Source organism: Crassostrea angulata, unplaced genomic scaffold (assembly GCF_025612915.1).
Source record: "Crassostrea angulata isolate pt1a10 unplaced genomic scaffold, ASM2561291v2 HiC_scaffold_169, whole genome shotgun sequence".
Classification (NCBI taxonomy): Eukaryota; Metazoa; Mollusca; class Bivalvia; order Ostreida; family Ostreidae; genus Magallana; species Magallana angulata.
Window position 1 is genome coordinate 243,416 of NW_026441722.1, and position 25,193 is coordinate 268,608.

The following is a 25,193-nucleotide window of genomic DNA, read 5'->3' on the forward strand; positions in this document are numbered from 1 at the left end:
TATAAAATCAAAACGTATAACATGACTGTGTTTTTGTACCTCTGATAAATTAAAATATTTTTTGGAACATTGTAGCAACATTAAATTAAAAACATAACAGGTAGGAGCAGAAAACGTTTGTAATTTTTCAGTCAGATGCAAGAAAAAGAATTCAGATTACATGAATTATGATCAATTTCAGAAACTTCTATCCAATCCCTACCCGCTTATATAACTTTTCAGCGATCTGCTTTTTTCCATTTTAAAAAATGAAAACAAATTTGGACTATATATATATATATATATATATATATATATATATATATATTTATATTTATATATATATATATATATATATATATATATATATATATATATATATATATATATATATATTTACACCTTGAACATGGTCTTTTTAGATTATTTTTAGAGCAGGTTTAATTGGGTAAAATGCACTTATTCCAATCAAGAAGGAAATTAATGTTTTTTTAAACTCAGATCTTGAATGCATTGCTCTTTTTATTTACCTTACTTTTAAATGACACTTGCATTGTTAAATGGTTCCTTCTCAAATTAATAATCGTTAATAAATAAAAAAGAATTGAGGACGTACTTCAATATTATTTATAAAGGAAAAAATACGTTAAAAGTCAACATTTTGCAATACAAACATCATTTTTTCCTCTAGGTCATAAAATTTCTACTGCAATATAATATGGACAAATACAATATAATTATGTATTCTTTAACAATACACTAACTGTATGCGATGCAAAACACTTATCTGCCCACTGTACAGAACATTTGTTTTATCGATCAACAATATCAACATAATGTACATATAAACAAAGCATGCAGACAGAAACTTGAATGAAGCTCAATATTATTAGCTTAAACATTGTCATAGCATCTGCCCATTTCACACGAAACAGGATACGGAAAACTCCGATCAACATTTAGACAGAGAAATAACAGTGTAAAAGTTATATTAATACTAAAAAGAATGTATTTTTTCTGAACATACAATCATACCTCACCAGATAAAGCTGACAAATAACCGACTGTTGTAAAAAAAAAATAAACGGAAATCTACTAATAAAAATGTCATTGTAGTAGCAAACAAGCAAATAAAACTAGTATGAAAATTTGTTTTGGTTTTTAAAATAGTTAATCTCAGTCTTCAACGTTTGAATAACAAACAATTACCGGGAAATACAAATCCACTACGCATCAGGAACTGATCAACGGTTTCTAATCAGTTTAATACACTCTCACGAACAGTAAAAATATGGCGTTTACTCTTGTCTAACTGTCACGAACGTTTACCACCGGTCAATGTTAAAGGAATACAGACCATGTCTTTTCAAATCACTAAAACACATCTCCATTTAAAGCACATTAATTCCGGTTTTTGTCGAATAAGCATTTTCATCTTATATTGACAATGTTTAAACATTTTTGCGAAATTACAATTTGTATGTATCATGGTGACATGTCCAACTTTTCAGCTCCTACATTGGCCTTTGGTGACGGCCTTTATTTGATTACCAAACAAGAAAATAAAGCAAAAACAAACAGTGTAGCTTTTAACAAATCAGATAATTATTTATGATAAAGAGGCATTGTAATTTGAAATATATACATATCTAGAAAACAAAAATGTAGAAGGACAAAAACTAATTCTTTAAAACAACAAAATTAATATCATCGCAGTTTGAATATCTGGAAGATATATTTGTTTATACATTATGAATATCATAAAAGTAACTCAAAATGAATAAACTAGTTTAATTGTAGAGACAATCCTCATGTTTTTAATTAAATCAAAACAATGTCCTACTAGAAAACGAGAATTCTCGCATAGTATTTGAAGGAATGGTCCAGACCCTTTTCACATGTTTGTTTGTGCATTGTATGGAAAATGGTTTACTCCATAAATGATGTGTTTGCATATTCCTCAATATTCTGAGTAACGAATTTGTCATCCTTTAAATCTATAAAAAAGATATTTAAAAAAATAAATTGATAAAAACTGACAAAGTGATGGGTGCAACAATTTAAGCGACATTTATTACAGTACAGTATCAACATGCCATTAACATGCCGTACAGTAATCAAGGAAACCAATACGACTGAATTTATCTTTAGTACTAACAAACCGTCATCTAGCTTAACTATCATTGAATCTAACTCCATGGTTTTTAGGATAGATTATCCGTTATCCTAATAATGATAAAATTGGTCTTTATTCAGCACGATGTCTTTGCTTCAGAAAAAAATATGTTGTTAGATATCAGGCATCAAGGAAAATGCCATAAGTTTCTTGCAAATAAGTCAGACATAAAAAAAATCAGCAATAGGATAAAAACCGAAAAAAATAAAACTATGAATATCAATAAGTGATCAGATATTTTCATGTCAGCTTAGGTCTAACTTCAAAATGTTTTATAAATCTTATTTTGTTAATGTTCTCTCCATAGTAGTATAGTTAATGTCTTTTTAATTTCAATTTAAATGTTGAATAGTCAAATAAAATATTGGACAAGTAAAATCGGATATTTACGATCAAACAAGGTATACATGTAGTAAAACAGTGATAAGAAAAGCGAATTTGTTGCATGGTTCCACTCTAACGACCACAGATTTTAATTTGATTGTCCATGGTATATCACTGATGAAGGAAAAGTGTTAAGTGATCATTGAACTAATCACTCCGATCAGTTATACGATAACCTGTTTCATTGGATGGATTTTTAGAGTTGTATTTTTTATCACACTCCTATTTCTTGTATGTCATAAAACAAAACTTTTCCCATGCCATTTTGTATTCCGCTTTAAGATTTAATCAGAGTGAATATATCTCAGAACACTGTTGACTGTGTATCTATTTAGTCCTTACCGATCAAACCCTGATAAGTTTCATCATTCAATCTAGAAAGAAAGACCATGCGACAAAAGGTTGTTACACAATTGCCTAAGGCCCTCGCGCCCCTGTCAAGCCGTGCAACAACCTTTACATAATGTTTAACAAGTCAGTCAGTCATTAAAGCACTTGTTTACTGTTGTTGTGTTGGGTTTTTCTTTTATCATAATTACTTTTACTGCTCGATTTCTTCGAATTTCTTAAATCAATTATTATCATATCACTTTACTATTGAACACTATATCAACACCGCTACAAAAATTATTGTGTGTAACTTTTCTGACATGTCTTCTCACTTTGTTTTTTTTAAACATGATATTAACTTTTTTAGACAGTATTTCAACTGAAATTGATAATTCAATTGTTCGGTAAAATTTAGAAGTGCATTTACCTTTAATTTTCAATGGTGTCCTCCGTTCAGAGGAACTTGCTTCATTGTCTTTATCAGCACTGCTTTGCAGTTTTTCATACAACTTTCTACAAACAGATTAATAGTTTAATAGTTCTTTTTTTTTATTTTATGAACTTTGTGATAAAAGAAATAGAATTGAAAAGATAGAGAATGATAGAAAAAGAGAAAGTGATAGATAGATAGATAGATAGATAGATAGATAGATAGATAGATAGATAGATAGATAGATAGATAGATAGATAGATAGATAGATGGATAGATAGATAGATAGATAGATAGATAGATACTCATCATATCCATTATTATCTGTAATGAAAATAATCATATTAATTGATTATATGCAAATACAAATGTTTAAGAAGTTTAAATAAAATGATCACGGATTCTAATAAAGATATTCTTGAAAATTTGCATTTACAACAAGTAGAAATTGCTATCAACCAAAAGCTTTTACTTAAAAAAATGATTTAGGTTCTTGAATTATAATTACATTTTTAAGAAAAAAAAAGCTTCCGTATAAACAATTGAATAGTTACATATACAATGAAAGAAAAATGAAAAAATTGAATTCAATTCAAATTATTGAAATAAACTGTACATTAGTTCTTAGTTTGCTTTACCTTTCTTCAAAATATCTTCGTATTGGTTTGCATTTTCAGTTGATGTTAACGCGTCATACATGTTCCTGCAATTCACATTTATAAAAAAATGCAATGATCATTAAATCCATTAATATCGTAAAACAAAATCAAACAAAAAAAACCCTGTATCCTTTTGTTAAATTAATTTCACTTGCTGTTTATTCTCGGGAGAAACACCTTAATTGACATATTTTATTGATTTGTACAAAACAAATCATATATTTAAATGCTAACTGCATATTAATATTTTTCTATGTTTATTTATCAATGTCCATCAATAAAAATCCAGAATTTTAACGGTCAAATAAAGGTCTTTAAACAGCACAGTTAACAAGAGTTTTGAACTTATGTAACTCTTTAAAATCAAAAATCAAAAACAGTAGTCGGAAATACAGCACTGTATCAACCTCTTATGATAAAACGCCGCTTAATGATACAAATATCAGAATGTCCGACCGGGAAGCATCGCTATGACGTAACTAAGGTGGGCGGAGCTTATCGATGCAAAATGGATCGGTGTATTGCAACCGCTAATGCTATAAATTCTTGCATTACCAGTTGATAATATAAACCGCTAATGATAAATCGCCGCCTAATGATACAGTTTTATCATTAAGCGTCGCGAATGCAAAGCAGACCTAATGCTTAATGAAACAAGCAAAAAGCTACAAGATCAAACCCTAATGATACAAACATTTTTATCATTAAGCGTTGCAATTGCACTCTTAACGATATATTGATATATCTAAATAACAAACACTGATTTGTAATGGACTTCCCACTTGTTGTGAATGTCTTTAATGTCTGTAGTGGTTATAATAAAATAAAGGTAAACGTTATAAACACTTATAAACTCAATGAAAATCTCATTTTTTATCATTTATAGAACTCCTCCCCACCTAATAATAATGCATTATGATGGTACTGTACATGACTACATCCACGTGTATATGCGTCCTCTTTTGACTTAAACTAAAATCTTAAGTAAAGAGATATTGAACATAAAATTCTATGGCGCTTTCAGACCAGTAGGATTATGTTTTGCATAAATTATCTATTCAATCACATCATTGATTACATCAGTAATGGGAGTTATGGATTATTTTAGTTGTAAAATATTATGGCATAAAGAATGAAATATTCATAATTTTATGATTAATTTTATGAACTTATTTAAATATTGTTATATAATCATCTATTGTCATTTTCCTGATTATTTCAAACCAAATTTGGTTAAACAATAAAGTCACAAAAGTGGCAGAGTGCAACATACCTATTTGTTATGTGATGTTTTACTGTACTAAGATGAAGGGCTCAGGTGGTTCAATTTCGAGCAGATAGAGGTTAATTATTTCATGAATATGCGAGGAGTAATGCTATATGCAGTAATGGTCTATTTTGAGAATTATCAATTATGGATAAATTTCTTTTAAAACAATTACAATGATACATGAATGTCATTCATATGCGTTAGTCTGATTGAAATATTAATATTGAAAAAAATATTTGCACAGTAATTCCTTAAAACAATAATTTAAATAGTAGAACATCTTTACGTAGAGTTAGGTAAAGCAATTGATTTTATTTAATGCACCCTGGTTTTCAAAAAAGCATTTTTAACCCTAAGAGAATGATTAGAGATATAATTTTTTTTATCCGTTAAATGATAGCATCAGTGATATATTTAAACCTAATATGTATGTGTTAAACCTCTTAATCTAAAAATGCTGGGAAAAGTTACGAAATAGCGATCTATGCTACGGAATATCGAATTCGCTTTAATTTCCAAAATAACAGTAGAAATGAGTGTCATATTCAGATGTAAAATATTGTCCCCAAGACCTTTAATTTGATATGAATTATATCAACTGACTAACTTTGTAATACATGGTTAAATTTAATTTTTAATTTAAATTTTACTCGTATTAGTCTGACAGTCAGTTGGCAATCGATAAAGTCAATTCATGGCTAAGGTAATTATCTAAAAATTAAATTTTTTGTCTTATTTAGATATTCATTTGTATACATATTTAATCATATTGCGACCAGAAAGTACATGATGTTGACAGTCATCATAAAGCATTTATCTAATAATATTGTACCATGCAAATACTGGCTAATGACACTCACCTTTAATATTTTGTTTTAATTTTTAGTTTACATTGATTCAATATACCGGTTTCTCTCTCTCTCTCTCTCTCTCTCTCTCTCTCTCTCTCTCATAATTTGCTTTCAGCATAAATAAATTATTCATAGCGAATAAGTGTCATTACGATAAAAATGAGCACACTCTACATGTGTGTTTTCAGTATAATTTTCTATTATTTGTGAAACAAATATTGTAATTTTTTACTGCAGTTTACAAAAAGTACCGGAGAGAAGGGGGAATATCTTAGAAAAAAATCCTTTCTTATAACAAGACACTGACGTATTGTATCGGGGTACCGGTGTGGTTGTCATCTTAACGAGTTACATTTACATGTATCTCATTATTACGATGACAGCATATTAGAAATATTACGAGATACAAGACACTATAAAACAAAATTCTATTTATCGGCGATGAAAGAGACTCGATATTGTTCATGAATTATACTTGCATTGGCGGATTTTCCCCTTCTACAAACTATGTCATATGAAATTGCATCACCAAGAATAAATGATGAAACCAAAAATATGAAAAGGTTACTCCATTGTTAGGCATTATAACCATGCTGAAGTTAGCAGCCGCTAACAGCAGCCATTAATCCAGTTGAGGCTTACGGCCAATAATGCAAATCATCAAAGTACTGAGAGTACTCGATCAGAAAACATATTATACTTAATCATCAGCATACTTTAATCAATATCAAGATGATTAAGGCATCAATAATACGTAGGAGCATTGACAACTTCGGAGGCAGTAAAGATCGCCTGGATAAGAAATTCAAATGCGTCTTGTGATCAAAACCAAGAGAGATATAAACCCCTCGAAATTACATAGTGTTATCCATACAACCCAAATTTGAGACCTGAAAATAATAGCCCTATAGATCCCCTGCACTGCCCTGTAATTCGTTTGATGTAAAATTTAAAGAATAGGGAGACAATGGCCCACCATTCATCACAATATCGTTGTGAAAAGTTAAATAAAAAGGCAATGTTCAAATGAGCTAAATGAATACATATAGATTTGAAAATTTGCCGATGCAAGTGTAAAATCGCAATAATATAATTTATAAAAGTTTAGCAAGCTGTGCATAAATTTTGTTGACCGAAAATCGTTCTTAAATAATAAAGGTATATAAAATGTTGTTTAATATTATTCTTGTAAAGTGTCAAGTACAGTTCAGCCGATTTATACACAAATGCAGCGTTATTCCCGCCATATGTCGACGAGAGAAGAGACGTAACTGTTAACAATCAATTTGTGGAAATGAAAGTGTGTTTGTGTGTTTTTGCTACCCATTTGAAAACCTATATACAGCGATTTCTTTACGAGCTCGGTGTTTATAACTTCAAAATCAGCTGAACTGAGTAAAAATCCAAGTAATTCAAAATCAGATATCTTGGATACGGTCTAACCCATTTCTAGTCTTGTTTACGCGGGTTTCAATTCTCTTCATGTTAAACATGAAGAAAAATAACTCCTGATTTTTTTTTTTCAGAAAAATCCAATTATTCTACAGTAAAGGGGGGGTCATTATTATACCCCCGAAAATAATTCTACGGGGGTCATTATTCTTCTTTACACCTGCATTTTTGGCTGCAGCATATGCTCTCTATATACGGTAAATAGAAATTGTAAGAACAATTTCAGAAGCAAAGTCTTCAAGGAAGATCTTTCTTGAATTCATACGATGTGTATTTTGTATATATCTCATATTGCACAATTGTATCTGAAACAAACTTATTAAAAGAATACCAAGAAGAAATTTGCTTTGAACTCATTTATCCGTAAGTAATTGACCATGAAAAATAACATATTTGCACTTTTTTTTCCATTCATAGTCTACCAAGGAAACACATATCTAAGGTTATAAAATTTTATATATCACCTGAGCCGAAAGCTCAAGTGAGTTTTTCTGATAAAAAAATTTCTTCTTTTTGTCGTAGTCATCGTCGTTGTAAACTGTTCGAATTTACGTCTTCTCCTATAGAATAACTAGGTCAATTTCCACAAACTTGGCACAGATCCCCTTTGGGCCAAAGAAATTCAAATGTGTACAAAAGAAGGATTACGCCCTATTTCAAGGGAGATAAATAGGAAATAATGAACTTTACATGCATTTTTGTATTGACATTAGGTCATATCAAGACCATGGGGGTAGGTTGGGCCACAGCTGTGGGGGAGGTCAAACTGTTTCATAATAGTATATCGTGAAAATCTGTTTACCAAGAAACGGTTGAAACTAATGTGTAAACATCTCTGTAGTTGTGATTTTAGTTTGTTCAAACCTTGACCACCCAGGGTTAGGATGGGGGCACAGCGGGGGCCAATATGTTACATTTATGTAAAGTGTGGCTCAGGTAAGCGATGACCCCTGAGCTACTAATTTCGTGATATTGTGGTATGTGAAAAATAGTTAAAGCTGTTGAAAAAGGTTTGGTTTCTAATATAAAATGTCTTTGAAAAATCAATTTTGTGCCGAAAAAAATATTTATCAGTTCGCATAAAAATTAAAGTTTTGAAAATTAAATATAGCAGACTATGTCTTCCATTCTGAAAGTGCATCAAACCCTTTGATATTGATTCCGAAAATAAAAACAAGATAAGCGTGAACCACATTGCATACCTAAGTTCACAAAGCACTAGCAAGAACACAAAAGTACACTACTAAACAAAAGAATTATGTATATCATTCTATAACATACGGAAGCGTATTAGTGCCACATATACACTTCACATTTTTTTCTACACTTTAAAGTGTAAATTTTACACTTTAATCTGTAAATTTTACACTTCAATCTGTAAAATTCACACTTTAATCAGTAAAATTTACACTTTAAAGTGTAAAATCCACACTTTAAAGTGTAAAATTTACATGTAAATTTTACACTTTAATCTATAAATTTTACACTTTAATCTGTAAAATTCACACTTTAATCTGCAAAATTCACACTTTAATCTGTAAAATTCACACTTAAATCTGTAATATTCACACTTTAAAATGTAAATTTTACACTTTAATCTGTAAATTTTACAATTCAATCTGTAAAATTCACACTTTAATCTGTAAAATTCACACTTTAATCTGTAAAATTCACACTTTAATCTGTAAAATTCACACTTTAAAGTGTAAATTTCACACTTTAATCTGTAAATTTTACACCTAATCTGTAAAATTTACACATTAATCTGTGAAATTTACACTTTAAAGTGTAAAATTCACACTTTAATTTGTAAATTTCACACTTTAAAGTGTAAAACTCATACTTCAATCTGTAAATGTTTCACTTTAATCTGTAAAATTCACACATTAATCTGTGAAATTTACACTATAAAGTGTAAAATTCACAGTTTGATCTGTAAAATTCACACTTTAACCTGTGAAATACACACTTTAAAGTCTAAAATTCACACTTTAATCTTTAAATTCTTTACTAAAATCTGTAAAATTAACACATTAATCTTTAAAATTTACACTTTAAAGTGTAAAATTAACACTTTAATCTGTAAATTAACACTTTCATCTGTAAAATTCGCACTTTAAAGTGTAAAATTTACACTTTAATCTTTAAATGTTTCACTTTAATCTGTAAAATTCACACTTTAACGTGTAAAATCACACTTTAATCTGTAAATGTTACACTTAAATATGTAAAATTCACAAATTAATCTGTAAATTTTACACTTTAAAGTTAAAAATTCACAGATTAATGTGTGAATTTTACAGATTTAAGTGTATTTACACTTTAAAGTGTAAAATTCACAGATGAATGTGTGAATTTTACAGATTTAAGTGTAAAATTTACAGATTAAGTGTAAAATGCACACTTTAAAGTGTAAAATTCACACTTTAATCTTTAAATTTTACACTTTAATCTGTAAAATTCACACTTTAAAGTATAAAATTCACACTTAAATCAGTAAATTTTACACTTTAATCTGTAAATTTCACACTTAAATCTGTAAAATTCACACTTTAATCTGTAAATTTTACACTTTAATCTGTAAATTTTACACTTTAATGTGTAAAATTCACACTTAAATCGGTAAAATTTACACTTTAATCTGTAAAATTCACACTTTAAAGTGTAAAATATACACTTTTATCTGTAAATTTTACACTTAAAATTGTTCAATGTACACACTATCCTGTAAAATTGGCTCATATATTCACATACATTGGAGAGTATTTATCATTTCCGATGATTTGATCGAAGCATTATGTGTAAAAATTACAGATTAAAGTAACTTATCGTGCTCCCAGTTGATTTTTTTAAAGAATTTAGATTAATATCAACTTATTCAAATCAATGTTTTGGATCTGCAAGATTGGATTAATATGCATATTCAAACAATATATTTCAAACTTTACTGAATACTGACAATCTGAACAAGTGGTTGCCTGTCTGGCTGACAGGATGAGAATCTGCTATAAATGATTATCAATCACAGAATCGTCAGATTCATTCTAATTTAATTACTTTTTTCAATTTCTATTACCACTATCTTATGTACACAAAATTTAAAAAAAAACAAAAACTCCATTATCCAATAATACAACATGTAATATTGTACATTCTATAATTTTAATACTTTGTTTTCAGGAGAGGGTTCATACACTAAACTTTTCAATAAAATATGCTTTTCATAAATTCACTTTAATCTGATAGTGCTTTATTTCGAAACCATCATTTGCAACACAAATACACTATCCTGTACGTGTAAATAAATCCTTGTCCATTGCTCTGTTTACTATGTAGCCGATAGCTGACTATGTCATCTTAGACGAATAACGCACAGGGGTTTCTTATCTCATTAAAGATTGGCAAAACTCGGAGATCTGTTGCAGCTGGGATTTTCAGCACACTTAATTGAGCTGTGTGATCTGATGCTAGTCAAATGGAAAAAATTGTTATATACTGATTTATAATTATCAAAGAAAATGTTTTTAGAAGAAAATGATTTTGTGTCACCTGTCCTATAACGGCTCTTAAGTAGTCATTGTCAAAAATACTTTTTTAGAGAAACTGCAGGAATCTGGATTTATTTTATTTGCTCGTGACAGAGAAACATTTTAAAAATTCTAAAAAGAGGATAGGTGCACTGCTTATTACTGTATCCCTCACTAAATGGTAAGAAAGAAGTTGCGAAGTATATAGTGCACACCCTTGCAATAAAAAATTGATTTTTTAGTTTGCATTTGTATGAATTTCAGAGTCTTAAACGGTAATTTTAAAGTATGTGTTTTAATGAGTCTTTTAGACTTACCATAGTTCAAAGGCAATGTTCTAACTGATTTTAAGTATATTACTATTTATTGAAATTTTATCAAATATGACTTTAAAGTCAGTATAATCATTTTTTTTAAACAGGAAAAAACTTATTTTGTCAAAACATTAACAATTTCAGTAAAACAAGGTAAAAAAGTGTCAATGAAATTAGTATATTTTGCGAAGGACATTCTTGTGTTTTAACTTTGAAAAATAACAAATATTTATTAAGTAATTAAGTTATAAATGATCCTGTTCCTTCTTAACTGAATTTGATCTAGTGGCCCTAAAGAAGAAAAATAACACCCCTAATGCATTATATCATATGGAACAATATTGTAGAATATGATATGATATTGCATTGAATCATGTGATACAATATTGTAGAATACGAAATGTTATTATATAATATAATACAATATTGTATACTAATATAAAATATGATATAGTAATGTATAATATGATGCAATATTGTATAATATGTATGATATGTATCCCAAAATCTTATTTTTATATCATATAATATAATATTGTATCATACTAATTATATGATACTGTATCATGATTTAATACTTTTATGTGTAATAGGTTACATTATGGTATTGTTCCGACATTGTATTGGATAATATGTTATGATAAAATCTTCCTTCTGTATGAAAAATTGTTCTGCCATCCATCTTTCTTTCTTGGATATTTTTTTTCAATGGCGTAAGTTTCACATTTGTGTTTGTTATTATATCATTAAGAGTGCGATCACATCGCTTAATGATAAAAATGTTTGTATCATTAGGGGTTGGCCTTGTACCTTTTTGCTTATATCATTAGGCGGTGATTTATCATTAGTGGCTGATATTGTCAACTGTTAATGCAAGAATTTAAAGCATTAACGGTTGCAATTGCAACGCTTAATGATATTTGTATCATTAAGCGGCGTTTTATCATTAGAGGTTGATACACAGCACAGCAAAAGAAAAATAAGCATATTTAAAAATTTGTCAGTTTTCAAAGAAATCGTAACCAACATTAGTCAAAGCAATGCATTGACAAATTAAGCATTTTAGTTTAAAACTTACAATATAACTTTAAAATATACAAATGAACACACCTTTCTGTATGTTCTTGTTGTTCTGAAATTAAACAAAAGGACTTTCAAGAATCGTTTTAATGGAGCATTTTACATTGACAATATCTGCATTTATCTTAAGATAACTAGAGAAGTATTATAAAGTATCTATAGTTAATTTTGTGTTGCGTTTTGGAAATAATATTAGTTCACGATAATGAATCTTAATATTGCATTTCCCTATGTGCAGTTTTTTTTTCATTAGAAAATTAAAGCGTACATGACATTTGAAGCATTAGTTTTATTGAAAAAAAAACCTGAAATTGAACATTTAGAGCTTGTCTTTACCTTGTATGGTTGAATAGTTAGATGCATCTTTGTTTGTTTCAACAATTGTATTTCTGAATTAAATATATAATAAACTCTTCATTGTTGAAAAATACAAATTCCGCGTTTTTAAACGTATACTTATTACTCGTAGGATTTTATTATACTTCACCGTATATAACTTTACCGAGTTTTTATTCTTAATCTTATAAGAAAAAAAAAGATATTAAATGACCTACAAGCAGAAAGTTTATATGCCAAAAGAAGCACAAAAATGATCTGCCAGATATCTAAGCTCAAGTATCATATTTTATTTTATAAATTTCAGATTCTATTTATCAGCAATTTTTATTAATACTCAAGCAAAAATTAGAATATTTTTTTCAAAAATAAAAAAAATACCCGTATATCCGAATGTTCAAATACTCATAATAATAAACACTTAAAACCTTACCTATCTTTTTTCTCAAATGCTAAAAAGAAATAAATCAATAGTAACATTTGTTTTTATTTCAGAAGCATTTCTACTGAAAATATAAATGAAAATAATTTTTATTTATACTTTTTTAAATGTTTGTACTTCAAGATAATTATGAAAGAAAAAAAATAATCATTTATGAAAGAAATTCAATCCAATTAGTGACACCGTTGAATTATTCATAAAAATATTGGACTAGCATGTATTGCACAAATCAAATTATTCTTTACAAAAAAATACAATTGAGAAAATTGAACCCCATTCTAAAACGTTATTATCTGAACGTGTACTGAGTCAAAGACAATGTGCAACGAGCTCTACAATTCTAAATGTGTTTTATTAAGTAAACGTTGTAAAATCGGCATTTTTGGTATGTTTTATAGGAATGAATGTCTTAAGGAGTTGTATTAAGAATTTTTAGAATTTCCAAATCGTATTCAAGTCTTTAAATTGTTGTTTGCGAAGTAAAATTGCTCATGAAAACTCGAAAGAATGGTTGAATGATTACCTTTTTTACAGATACATGCGTAGCGTCTGTGAAGAACAATCCCAAGAATCAATACGATTGTGATCAACACCAGAGCCCCTCCAACACTTCCAGCAACCATTCCTGTTTTAGAGCTTGCTTTCTCTGTGATAAAAATCAAGATTCCATTAAATTTACTTTTGTAGTTATATGAAACGGTTTTACTGAAAAAAGTTTTGTGACTTTTATTCAATATTTAGAGAAGGATTCTTTTACGGACAAGTTAACAAATCTGAAGATACAAAATAACGTTAAAAAATATATTGTTCTTATAAAATGAGTCGTAAAATTTTTACTTTTGTGAATAGTTCACTGCAATCAGTTATGTCCAATGACAATTTCAGAGTATATTCATTTTTCTTTAACTCTTATTTATAAAACCCTGCCGTTAAAATTTACACAATACCACATAATGTCCTCGTTCATTTAGTACACACCGAGCCCGATAACGAACCCGATCATTAAAAAATTTGGAGTAAAAAAAAATTAAATTTCTGAAAATTGTGTTGACTAGACGCTACAAAAGTATAAACTTGGTCTGCTGTTTGATATTTTTAAGCTGCTCAGCAAGTTTCACATCATTAGTCAAACGCATGCAGAAAAAAAAACCGGAAAACTGAAGTGGGACAGACAGATGGACGGACAGACAGACAGACGGACGGACGGACAGACGGACAGACAGAAAGACAGACGGACTGACGGACGCAGAGGAAAGCTATAGTCCCCTCCGGTGAAACCGGTAGGGGACTAATAAGGAGATACACATCTACAAAATATGAATAAATATATATGCTTTATTTAAAATTCCCAGCTCTCTGATTAAATGATATCGAACACTAGATAAAAAAAATGTTTTATTATTTGATTAAATTCTTGCTCGCTTGCTCTTTGATTAAATCCACGCTCGAAAATGTTCACCTGCACGTTACCTATTTGTATGATGTGAATATATCATTTGATTTTTCCCTACATTGCGACGATTAGTTTTTATCATTTCTGTCGTCCGATGAATCTTCGCGTTTTTTTATTGTTTGGCAGTGACTTAACCAGACGTTAACGAACTACGGGGTGATATAACACTGTTTGTGATATGTCTCTTTCAATTTGTTTCTGAACCATTAAATTGAACAACTATTGCTGGGGGAAGATGGATTAAAGATTTATCTAGCCTCAAATTACAATAATGTTTTTCTCGGGTACTACATGTAATCGTATTGATCTAAAAACATAATACATGTTTAACATTAACCTCACACATTAGTTTTGAATTGAATAAAACATCCTTTTTTCTACATTGGACTAAAATGATGTCGGGGGATTTCCAACATGTTACGATTGATTATTATCAATTCTGTCACCCAAAGAAAATGTGTGATTTGCATCGTGTTCTGCTTAATTTGTTCTGTCTGTATCAGTTTGTTCCTGACTAATACAATAAAAAACAAAAATTATTCTTCCGATTAAAACTATAATATACATGAAACTACTTTCGAAGTACAAAACACAATTCGCTATTCGGGCTTGATAAATACCGTACTTTTTTGGTAGCTAAATCGTTGTATTGACCCACAAAAAAGCAATAAGTGTTACATAATATACTTTCAAGATTTATAATTTATATAAGATAAAACAGAGAGGTATTATACATCTACACTTGTACTTGAATTTAACCTTGTAGTGTCTTGCATCTGGTGATTTCTGAGAGACTAGATCCATAACTGTTTTTTGCAGACACAACAAACCAGTACGTCACCGATGGTTGAAGATTGCTTATGTGTGCAGCATGAAGTTCATTTTCACCTTTGTCGTGAAAACGATAAGAGATATTAGTTCCATCTTGACCATTCAAAATAACAACAGTAAAGTACTGTTGATCGCCGCCATTGAAAGAAGATATCCATTGTACGCTGGCTTGTGTTATCTCACATACCACTGCAATGCTCTTGGGTGTTTCGGGTCTTCCTGTTCCTCAAATAAAAATTAATTGATTTTTATTACACAAAAAGAATTTAAAACTTTTGTTTTAATTATTTCCCTCTCATATGTCAAATAAGGCATTTAATTTGTTCCACATCAGTATACCAGAATTCCAGAATATATTACTAAAACCGATTTGGTTTGACTTTTCCGATCGCGTCGCGTTCAACTTTTTCAGCTACGTCATACATAAACAATACCCGCACCTTAACCACAGTTTTTTTTTATTGGTGGATTCAGCTTACCGCTGATTGGCTGCTGGTTAACTAAGACTAAATTATGCACGGACAGAACAACAACATATCAGAGAATGAAAAATTCACATGGGTACTCGTGACTGTCGAAATTGGGCTATTTTTCGAAAGTGTACACTTGTGATAAAACAATACATACGGTACATAACATATATAGCTGTAGCTCTGTATAAATTTTGGGTTAGAAAATATAAAGCTTCAGTGCATACAATACTTACATGTTCAAAAAACTTTACGGCAATTTGCGGCGTATAAAAATAACACTTTTTTTTTTAAATATTTACATCATACCATACCACATTTTGTGCAAATAATCCATTTAAATAATTCTTCATTTAGTTTACTACTGTTAATAATTGTAGCTTTACCCGCCCCAAACTTTCTCCTATTAAACAACCTTTAACCGTACTCGGAAAGCGGATCAAGAACTGTATTTTTTATGTATGTAAACAAACCAGTGTTCATGTATGGAGCGGGTGATCGGGGGTTCAGAGACAGGTAAAATAAAGAAATCTGCAGTAATTAAATGGTTTGTGGATATTTTAGTATATATATTTACACCGAAAGTGATAGGGCAACAGAAGAGAAACGAATCGGACACTTGCCTAATGAAGACGCACATGTACAAACCTCCTTGCACTCTCCACTTCCGTCTCGTTCTTTCACACCATCGTTCAATACTTTTATTGACTGTCGATTGCCGATCGAAAGGTGTAGAAATCGAGGAATTCATACCTATCACTTTGACTGGCAAGTTAGTAGGTAATACATGTGCATTATACATTTACGGTATTTACATGAAATGAACGCTTAGCACATGCAACTTTTAAATATTATATTTTTTATAACGCCGTACTTTGGACCGTAGCTTGAGGCTATGGTTTAACGCCCGTTTACAGAGAGAGAGAGAGAGAGAGAGAGAGAGAGAGAGAGAGAGAGAGAGAGAGAGAGAGAGAGAGAGAGAGAGAGAGAGTGTGTGTGTTTAGCACAGAATTTAATCATACGGGATAGTCAATTTTGAATGAATAATATTGGGGGGAAATAAACTGTTCTGAGAAATCCTTCAGCTCTGGCATTGCATAAGCGTATACTGATAACTCGGCCTAAAAATAGGAGTTAACCAATCATATAGTTTTCACACCGGCGGCGTGTATAATTTATGCATGACGTAGCTGACAGAAATGATCGTGACTCTATAGGAAAAGTCAAACCAAATCGGTTTTGGTAATATTATTTATAACAACTGACACATTTTGTTATGATAACTAGAATACAATTTTGAACTGGATATACATGTTTTTCGTTTAAGTTAAGTTTTTCGTTAAGGCTTGAAATATCTAGTCACTTACTTTGTTCGATCACATTCACAGTAACTGTTGATTCTCCAAAAAGATTGCGCATTGTTAGATAATAAAGACCAAAACTGTTTTGGTCAACAACTGATTGCCTGAAATTAACAGTGAAATTATTCACTGCATTCTGTGTGATATCATTCGTCATTCGAGTGTTTCTTGTTCCGTTTTCGTACACTAATTCATATAGAGGCTCTGGATGTGCAATTATCTTGATTGAAAATTCAATTCCCGTTGTGAAAGTAACTCCTAGTGTAATATTTGTCTTATCTGGTATCGGTTTGCCTATGAAAGAAACATAAAAAAAAAACAAAGTTGTTTTAATATTTTACCGAGGTATATACAATATTAAAACTAACGTTCTAGAGGACGATATTAAAATATGAAGTATATATGATAACGACGTATTTGAGATACCATCAGTACAAAGTAATATACAATATACATATACAACTCATACTTAGTACATGTTTCACACCTCGAACAATAGATTTTTCTTTATACCAAATGACTTGGTACACACTTCCAAGTCCAAGTCCAAGCTTCATGGTACAGTGGTCATCCATTGTGTTCACAATGATTAAACCAGTTATTGACAGTAATTGGTTTAATCATTGTTAAACCTGCAAAGTAAGTCTCGACTACACAACATTTGTACTGAGAATATGAATAAAACATCTGAAAAAAAATATTATTTAAATTTTTTGAGAACAGTGTCAGTTTGGATCATTTTTCAATAATTAAATGGACAATGTTAAGTCCTTTACATCCTTGTTAATTATGATTTTGTTTATATAAGCTGGAATGGTCAGCCTTAATACATTGCTGCATTGCTCACCCTTAGTAGAATCTGCACTCGATGATGATAGCAATGGGTGGTGCTCGTTCACTCTCTACACACTGGGTTTTCGGAGCAGAAGGTTGCAAAGCATCTGTAATTTCTCTTTCTTTCTACTCAGATGCTCTTTTGTAGGTTCTGACAGCAGAACTTCTATGACCACTACGTTTCATGACCTCCTGCTCCTCAAACCCAGCATTATACTAAGTGGAGCAGCAATGTACTCTACCAGAGTGATTGACAACTTTTTTGTTTATTCCAGCATCATCAAACATTGATTGCATATACTTCCCAAGGGTATTGACACCAAAAACTCACCTGGGAAGAAAATTTTACAATATTTTTTTCCGGAAGGAAGAGGTCGTCTTTGAAAGGGGCCTTTATTTGGTATGCATGCAAGAGAGCAGCAGATAAGATCTACAGCACACCTGTGATTTTGGGGACAACTGTACTGAGTTATTGTTTTAGGTGAACATTTTCGATCTTTCAGGCACCTTTAACAGCTTTAGAAACAAATTCATGGAAAACAATTGGACCATTTGAAACAATAAATTGTTCGGCCTTAAGGCCTTTGTGCTCACTCAAACCGCGCAACCCAAATACTTTTGAGTTATAGAAGAACACACCATAGCTTAAACCATTTGAAGTTTTCTTATTGATAACGCCTTTTTCCCAAAGTTCATTTTCATCATTGTTTGTCAGGTTCTCTGTATATTTAACAACACCCATGCCTTCTGACACTCTCTCTTTCATTACAGCATCCAAGGTTCCCCTAAAACTTGAACATGCGATGTAGTTGAACAAATGTATCTCGTGACGTCTGCATTCCCCCCTGATATGTCTCTGCGTCCCTGCCACAATATTGTAGATCGTATTTATGGCGTATTTGGATCCTTAAAAAATTTTTAAATTAAATTAAAAAAAATGTCCTCTCTCTCTCTTTCTCATTTTCTTCTCTCTCATCTCTCTCTCTTTCTTTCTCTCTCTCTCTCATATCTGTCACTGCAGCTGCATTACAAAATTGGCAAATATTGCTAAGAAAAAGGTAAATATATTTACCCTCTTGCCTCCGTGCTTCATTAACAAATCTGCACAATCAAAAGTGCAGTTCGTCCTTGGTCACTGTCACAAAACTTAAGGGGTCGTTTATGTATCTTTCAAGTGAACACCGGCACTCCTATTTCAGTTGTGTGCCCAGGCCAGCCATACATTTACTGCAAATTGGTTATTGTGTCTTGTTTTTTTTAGGAATTCTCTGGATGCTTTGTATTTCCAAGCCAGCTCCCGATATAGTTTCAGAAAATCGTTTGGAATTAGTTTCTGGCATATCCGAAAATAAATCATCACTAATATCAAAAAGACTTTTTAGTTCCTGGCTTAAATCCAGTTGGAAATACTTTTTATACTTCGCTTGCTTTGTTCATGAAAAGAAGGGTAAATGTGTGATTTATTGTTTATTTTGAATTCTACTTAAACTTTTCCTGTCTAATACAAGTAACCTGCCCCAGGGCACAAAATATCACCATGCCCGGGTGGACTGAACTAATTACATTTAAATCATCATACTTACCTTGATTTGATAAACTATAACACCAATGAATAGTAATAAATAAATTAAAATATAAAAAAGTAATATCTCGTGTGAAACATGTACTAAGTATGTTGTTAAGGTGGCTCGACACACCAATTCATTATTTGATGGATCGATGAAGAATCATTTTTGAGAAATGATTATACAAAAATGACACCTATATCGGCCTCTGATTATTTTATATGAATGTTTTTGTATTTTTTGATAGAAACCGGAAACATCGTTTTAGCTGCGAACAAGATATATTAGAGCTAAAAATTTGTTATCAATTAATGCACAATACAATTATCTATAAATACATATCAAAACGGCCAGATAAACTTTGAAATATTTTTGTAAAAAAAAAAAATATTTATGAAAATGAAAAAAAAGGATTGTAGATATTTTTTAAATCTATGGATAAAAACTGCAGATAAACTGTTACTCGCATTTAACAATTGCTGTACAATCATATTTCAACAAAAAATTGAAACCAAATAGTGAAATTAAAGAAAAAATAGAAAATTTTTAAATCGAACCGATCCCGATTGTAATTAAACTGATCCCGAACGAAATCACATAAAGTTAGAATGAATCAGAATTTTGCAAAAATTTCAGGTTGTTTAGCTGTAAAATGGTTTCGTCATTTACTAACTTTATAATTTATATCAATTACTTTGAAAAAAATTGCAGTTTATTTGTAAAATTTCAATTTTAAAATAATTCTGATCGGGATCAGTTTTTTTTCAATCGGGATCGGTTCAAATTTGATAAATAGCAATTTTTCCAAAATTTCGCATTTTCATTTCAATTTCTTTGTAAAATATCATTGTTTAGTAAATAGTTAATGTGACTATATGTTATTTTTAAAATTTTATCCATAGATTAAAAAGATATTAAAGAATTAAAATTTTGATTTTCAGAAATATTTTTTTAATTAAAAAATTAAACACTTGACCAAACGATCTTTGGCATTAATTTATTTAGAATTATATTACACATTAATTGACAACAAGTTTTAAGCTTTAATATATTCTGTTTGTCTGCAAAACAGTTTTTCCTATTTCACTGAAAAAATACAAAAAAAATCGTATAAAATAACTGAAAGCCGATATTGATCTCTGTTTTGTGGAATCATGCTCAAAAAAGATTCTCTATCGATCCATAAAATAAAATTTTGGTGTGTCGAGGAACCTTAAACGTTGTCCTCGCCATTTGATTTAGTGCCTCGCTTCACTCGGCACCAACTATGATGGTGTTTGGAAAAAGTTTACCAACATATACATGGTAATGAAAACTGTAAATCAATGACAAATTTCCAACGCAATCAATATTTTTGAAAATTATTATAGTGAATGTAAATATTGATTCCGATTCCAAGCTATTAACAACATATTAGAATTTCACCTCTTCACTTTCAAAATAATATATTGTGATCAATTTCATAATGTACTTGTATCTAACTTATTTTTACAAGTAAAGATGCTGTTTAGTTTAATTTACACATTCGATATTTACTTTACAACAAAGAAAATGGCGAAATATAAGCCAGACAAAACGAATACGGATGTTTGTTTATATAAAAAATGTAATATATTTAGAACTAAACTATGTCGTTACGATAAGAAAATAAATAATAATTATTTACTATAATGGACAATTTTCAAGATCTGTACATTAACAAATCGTATATTGAAATTAAACGACAATGCGGACTAGACTTGGTTTTAATTTATGTAAGAAAATAATCCGTTTCTTTGACAAAGTTTAGATATTCAGCTGAAAAAAAAACCAACCAGTGCTAAAATATGTTGATAACTTACAGTTAACGATTAACTCCACCACTGCTGTCGCCTTGCTCCCTACTCCATTACTGACCACAAGAGTAAAGTTTTGTGTATCACTACACGTCGCTCTTTCTATTAAGAAAAAAGTGGTTGTCACTGAGGTCTCGGTTTTCAACAGCTCCCTCTTACTATACCAGGATACATTTGACAATGGGTTACTCGAGATATTTCGAGTTAATATCACTGTTTCACTCTCATTTACTATTTGTAATGATCTGTTCTCTATGGCAGGTTGATCTAAAATAACAAAAGATTAATTCAAATTGATTCTACAATCCTTTCAAAGAAGTATCACTTCTCCAAACAAAAGTCTACCTGAGTGGATCAAATGGCCGTGTTTAGTTCAACAGACCATTTGTTACTTTCTTATTCTTACAAAACAGAATATCAAACTACGTAATATCACTTTACCCGTTTGATTTTTCAGAAAATAAAATTCTGTCATGTCTTTTTCTTTTTCCGAAAAATCTTTTTTTTTCACTGTAGTGTACTAAATTCGTCTCTTTATTACCAAATGAAATATATTTTTCATATATATGCATGTTAAACGACAATATTTCTTTAAAATGATTTTAAAATATGAAAGAAGCCTTACAAACTACATTAACGACCATTGACTGACTGTGTCTTCCCTTTTCACCATTACTGTAGCTGTTTACTGCAGTACATTTGTAGGTCCCAGAACTGGTTCTCTGAGTGTTGTATAACTGTAAGGTGGAACCATTCTGTCTGAATCCTGGGTCGATTACCTTGGTCCAGTAAAATGTGGTAGAGTTAGGATTCCCAGGGTTGGCCTGACATGTGACAGTTAAGTCTCTTCCTTCTATAATGTCTTGTTGAGACAACGTTTTTACAAAAGGAGGATCTGTGTTATATATATATAATATCAGACGTATGCAATTGTTACGGTTGATTTTTGTTGATATTAAGAGCAAAAAAATTCGATATCGCCCACATAAGGGTTTGATCAATTAAAACACTAACACTTTCTTTTCCTTTTTAAAATTCAAATACACGGTTCCATAAGTTTTTGTTTCAGTCCGTTTTTAAACGTAGTAGTTACTGTAATCGTAGTTACTGTAGTTTAGTAGTTTCAATAGTGCATAGAATCATTACTGTGATCTTCTCTCACTTATACTCTATTCAACGATAACAAATATAACGGATTGTTGTAAACAACTGTACTTTCTCTAAATATTTAATTATACGGCTTTATATTTCATATATTTTCAAAATTTCTTTCTTTTAGACATGTGTGATGTACTTGTCCATGTAGTACCGCACAGTACATATTCATAGCGCTTAGAGTCCGTGGATCGGTACTTGATAAAAAATTTTATTTCATCTTTATAAGCAACTTGGGTTTAGAAATTATTTGTGTTCCAAGAAACTACTCAGTATTGCCATAATTACTTTTTGATTGTTTAATGATCGTCATATGAGAGAGAGAGAGAGAGAGAGAGAGAGAGAGAGAGAGAGAGAGAGAGAGAGAGAGAATACCGGTATGAGTTTAATTTTCAGTACATTTTACTTGTAATTCAGTTTAATAAGTTAGATTTATAGTTTCCATTATATTGAACCCTTTTCCCTAAAATTGCGATAGAATCTATGCAGGCAGAGTCCACGTGCTATCCCTGTCAATCAAATCAGCCCGCGAGATAGACCACGTGCTCCTTCCATGATAAGGAAAAAATGTCGTTCTAGTCCGCAAAATAGAAAAATGTTTAGCAATGAAGTATTTAGTGTTTGAAATGTTTAGTTTCTTCCTTCTTATATTGCATGTATGGAGTTGGAATATAGCGTTGTATAATCTCTCTCTCTCTCTCTCTCTCTCTCTCTCTCTCTCTCTCTCTCTCTCTCTCTCTCTCTCTCAGCGTGTACTTTTGTGCAATCATTTTTGAATTATAAGAGTTCTATTTGTATAAATTTAATTCATTTATTTTAGATCCATAATTTTAATAACGATTTTAACACAATGACTAAAGGTTTGTAAAGTACACGATGTAATAAGATTTTTCGTTAAAATTTCGGCGCTATTTCACATCACACATATTAGATTGGTTATAAAATAAATAAAGTTGTGTTAACTGTTTAAAATGCTTGCAAAAAGTTACCGGTATTATCTCATTCATCTTTTTAATCAATCAAGTTTTTTCGTACATACATGTATGTGTACCCGGTAAATAATTTCTTATCGCAAGTTAATACTTTGTGAAATTCCCGCATTTATAGAGTTGCTGAATTGTTCTCCGGGTCCACGCGCCGATAGTCTTACGTGTAGTTGTTTGTGTACATATCTACAGACAATTTTTTTGTTTGTTAGAGATTAGAAAAAATCATGGAACTAACAAAGTAGATGAAAGATATATTCAGACCATACACACGACGGGTTGTGATGAGTTACCAAACAGGTGTCCGTGGAAAGGTGTGAATAACGGCATCTCGAGTACACCTGTTCAGACGTCCAAATATACACACAGTTAGTTGTAAATTACAATGACACCTAACAAGACAGACAATAACACCTGTTGTGTATAGAACCCAAGATGAAAGACAATGTTGTGTATCTGATCAGCTTCCGTACAGGTGTATCGCACGAGTGATTTTTCATGTGAAATCACGAGGCCATTACCCGCTATACGGAAATAAAGTTGAAAGTTATTTTATGAAATGCGGGTATATTTTTAGTACTTAACATTACTTACTTAGTATTTAACAATAAACTATAATATAAAAGTGATCTTTTGTTTATTTATTGCTACATAAATAGCTGAAGTCCAAATTATTCGAGTCACCGGTAATATGGGGTTGTCATTTACTACAGCACATCAACGTGTTTTTAAAAAAACATGATCTGAAATGTTTTCATTTTTCATTTTTAATTGGTTTATATTAAGATTGTAAATTAATTAATAAATCAGAAAGTTTTCAGATAACAGAAAATAAGACGTTTAAGCTCCCGACGTTTTAATCGGATCGTCAGTTACAACATCACGTGTGTTTAGAAAAAAAACACGATTAAATTGATTTGGATTTTGATTATATATCAACTGATTATTAAATATATTTGGTGAATTTATTTCAATTTATTTAAGAACAAATGAATTAAAAGGCACCCATTTACGTCGAGTTTTCAGATCACAAAAACTTAACTTCACGTTGACAGCCCCGACAATTTTCTTGGTCCATGCAACGTAAGTCGATATTTTTTTTTAAATATGAAAAGGATCTATATGTTTCAAACCTTGTTTAGCCATAATTTATTTATTTCTAAACATACGCTATTTCTATCAAAGTCTCAGGTAACGATATCCACGGAGTAACACAGTGGCCACGGAGTTACACAGGCGGCCCCGGTGCGACACGGTGCTTTTTCTTGAATTTTCCAATACACAAACACGGTGTCACACCGTGTACACGGTGCGACACAGACCGTTTTCCACCGTGTTTTTTACACGGTGGGTGTCGGGATACTCGTGAGCTGCACTATATATATATATATATATATATATATATATATATATATATATATATATATATATATATATATATATATATATATATATATATATCTGTGTGTGTGT

At 30.5% G+C, this 25,193-nt stretch overlaps 1 protein-coding gene across 1 annotated transcript; it reads right to left on the bottom strand.

The window, feature by feature from the left end:
* Nucleotides 1–592: 592 nt before the first annotated feature.
* Nucleotides 593–24,866, bottom strand: LOC128169673 (uncharacterized). The gene is made up of 13 exons (XM_052835775.1): nucleotides 24,854–24,866; nucleotides 22,205–22,474; nucleotides 21,586–21,846; nucleotides 17,352–17,639; nucleotides 15,443–15,739; nucleotides 13,754–13,876; nucleotides 13,222–13,240; nucleotides 12,789–12,841; nucleotides 12,483–12,504; nucleotides 3,938–4,002; nucleotides 3,605–3,623; nucleotides 3,297–3,382; nucleotides 593–1,976 (listed from the first exon to the last, which is right to left on the bottom strand). The coding sequence occupies exons 1-13, from the start codon at nucleotides 24,864–24,866 to the stop codon at nucleotides 1,909–1,911; spliced, it is 1,584 nt and encodes a 527-aa protein (XP_052691735.1). The 3' UTR covers nucleotides 593–1,908.
* Between the last annotated feature and the right edge of the window lie 327 nt (nucleotides 24,867–25,193).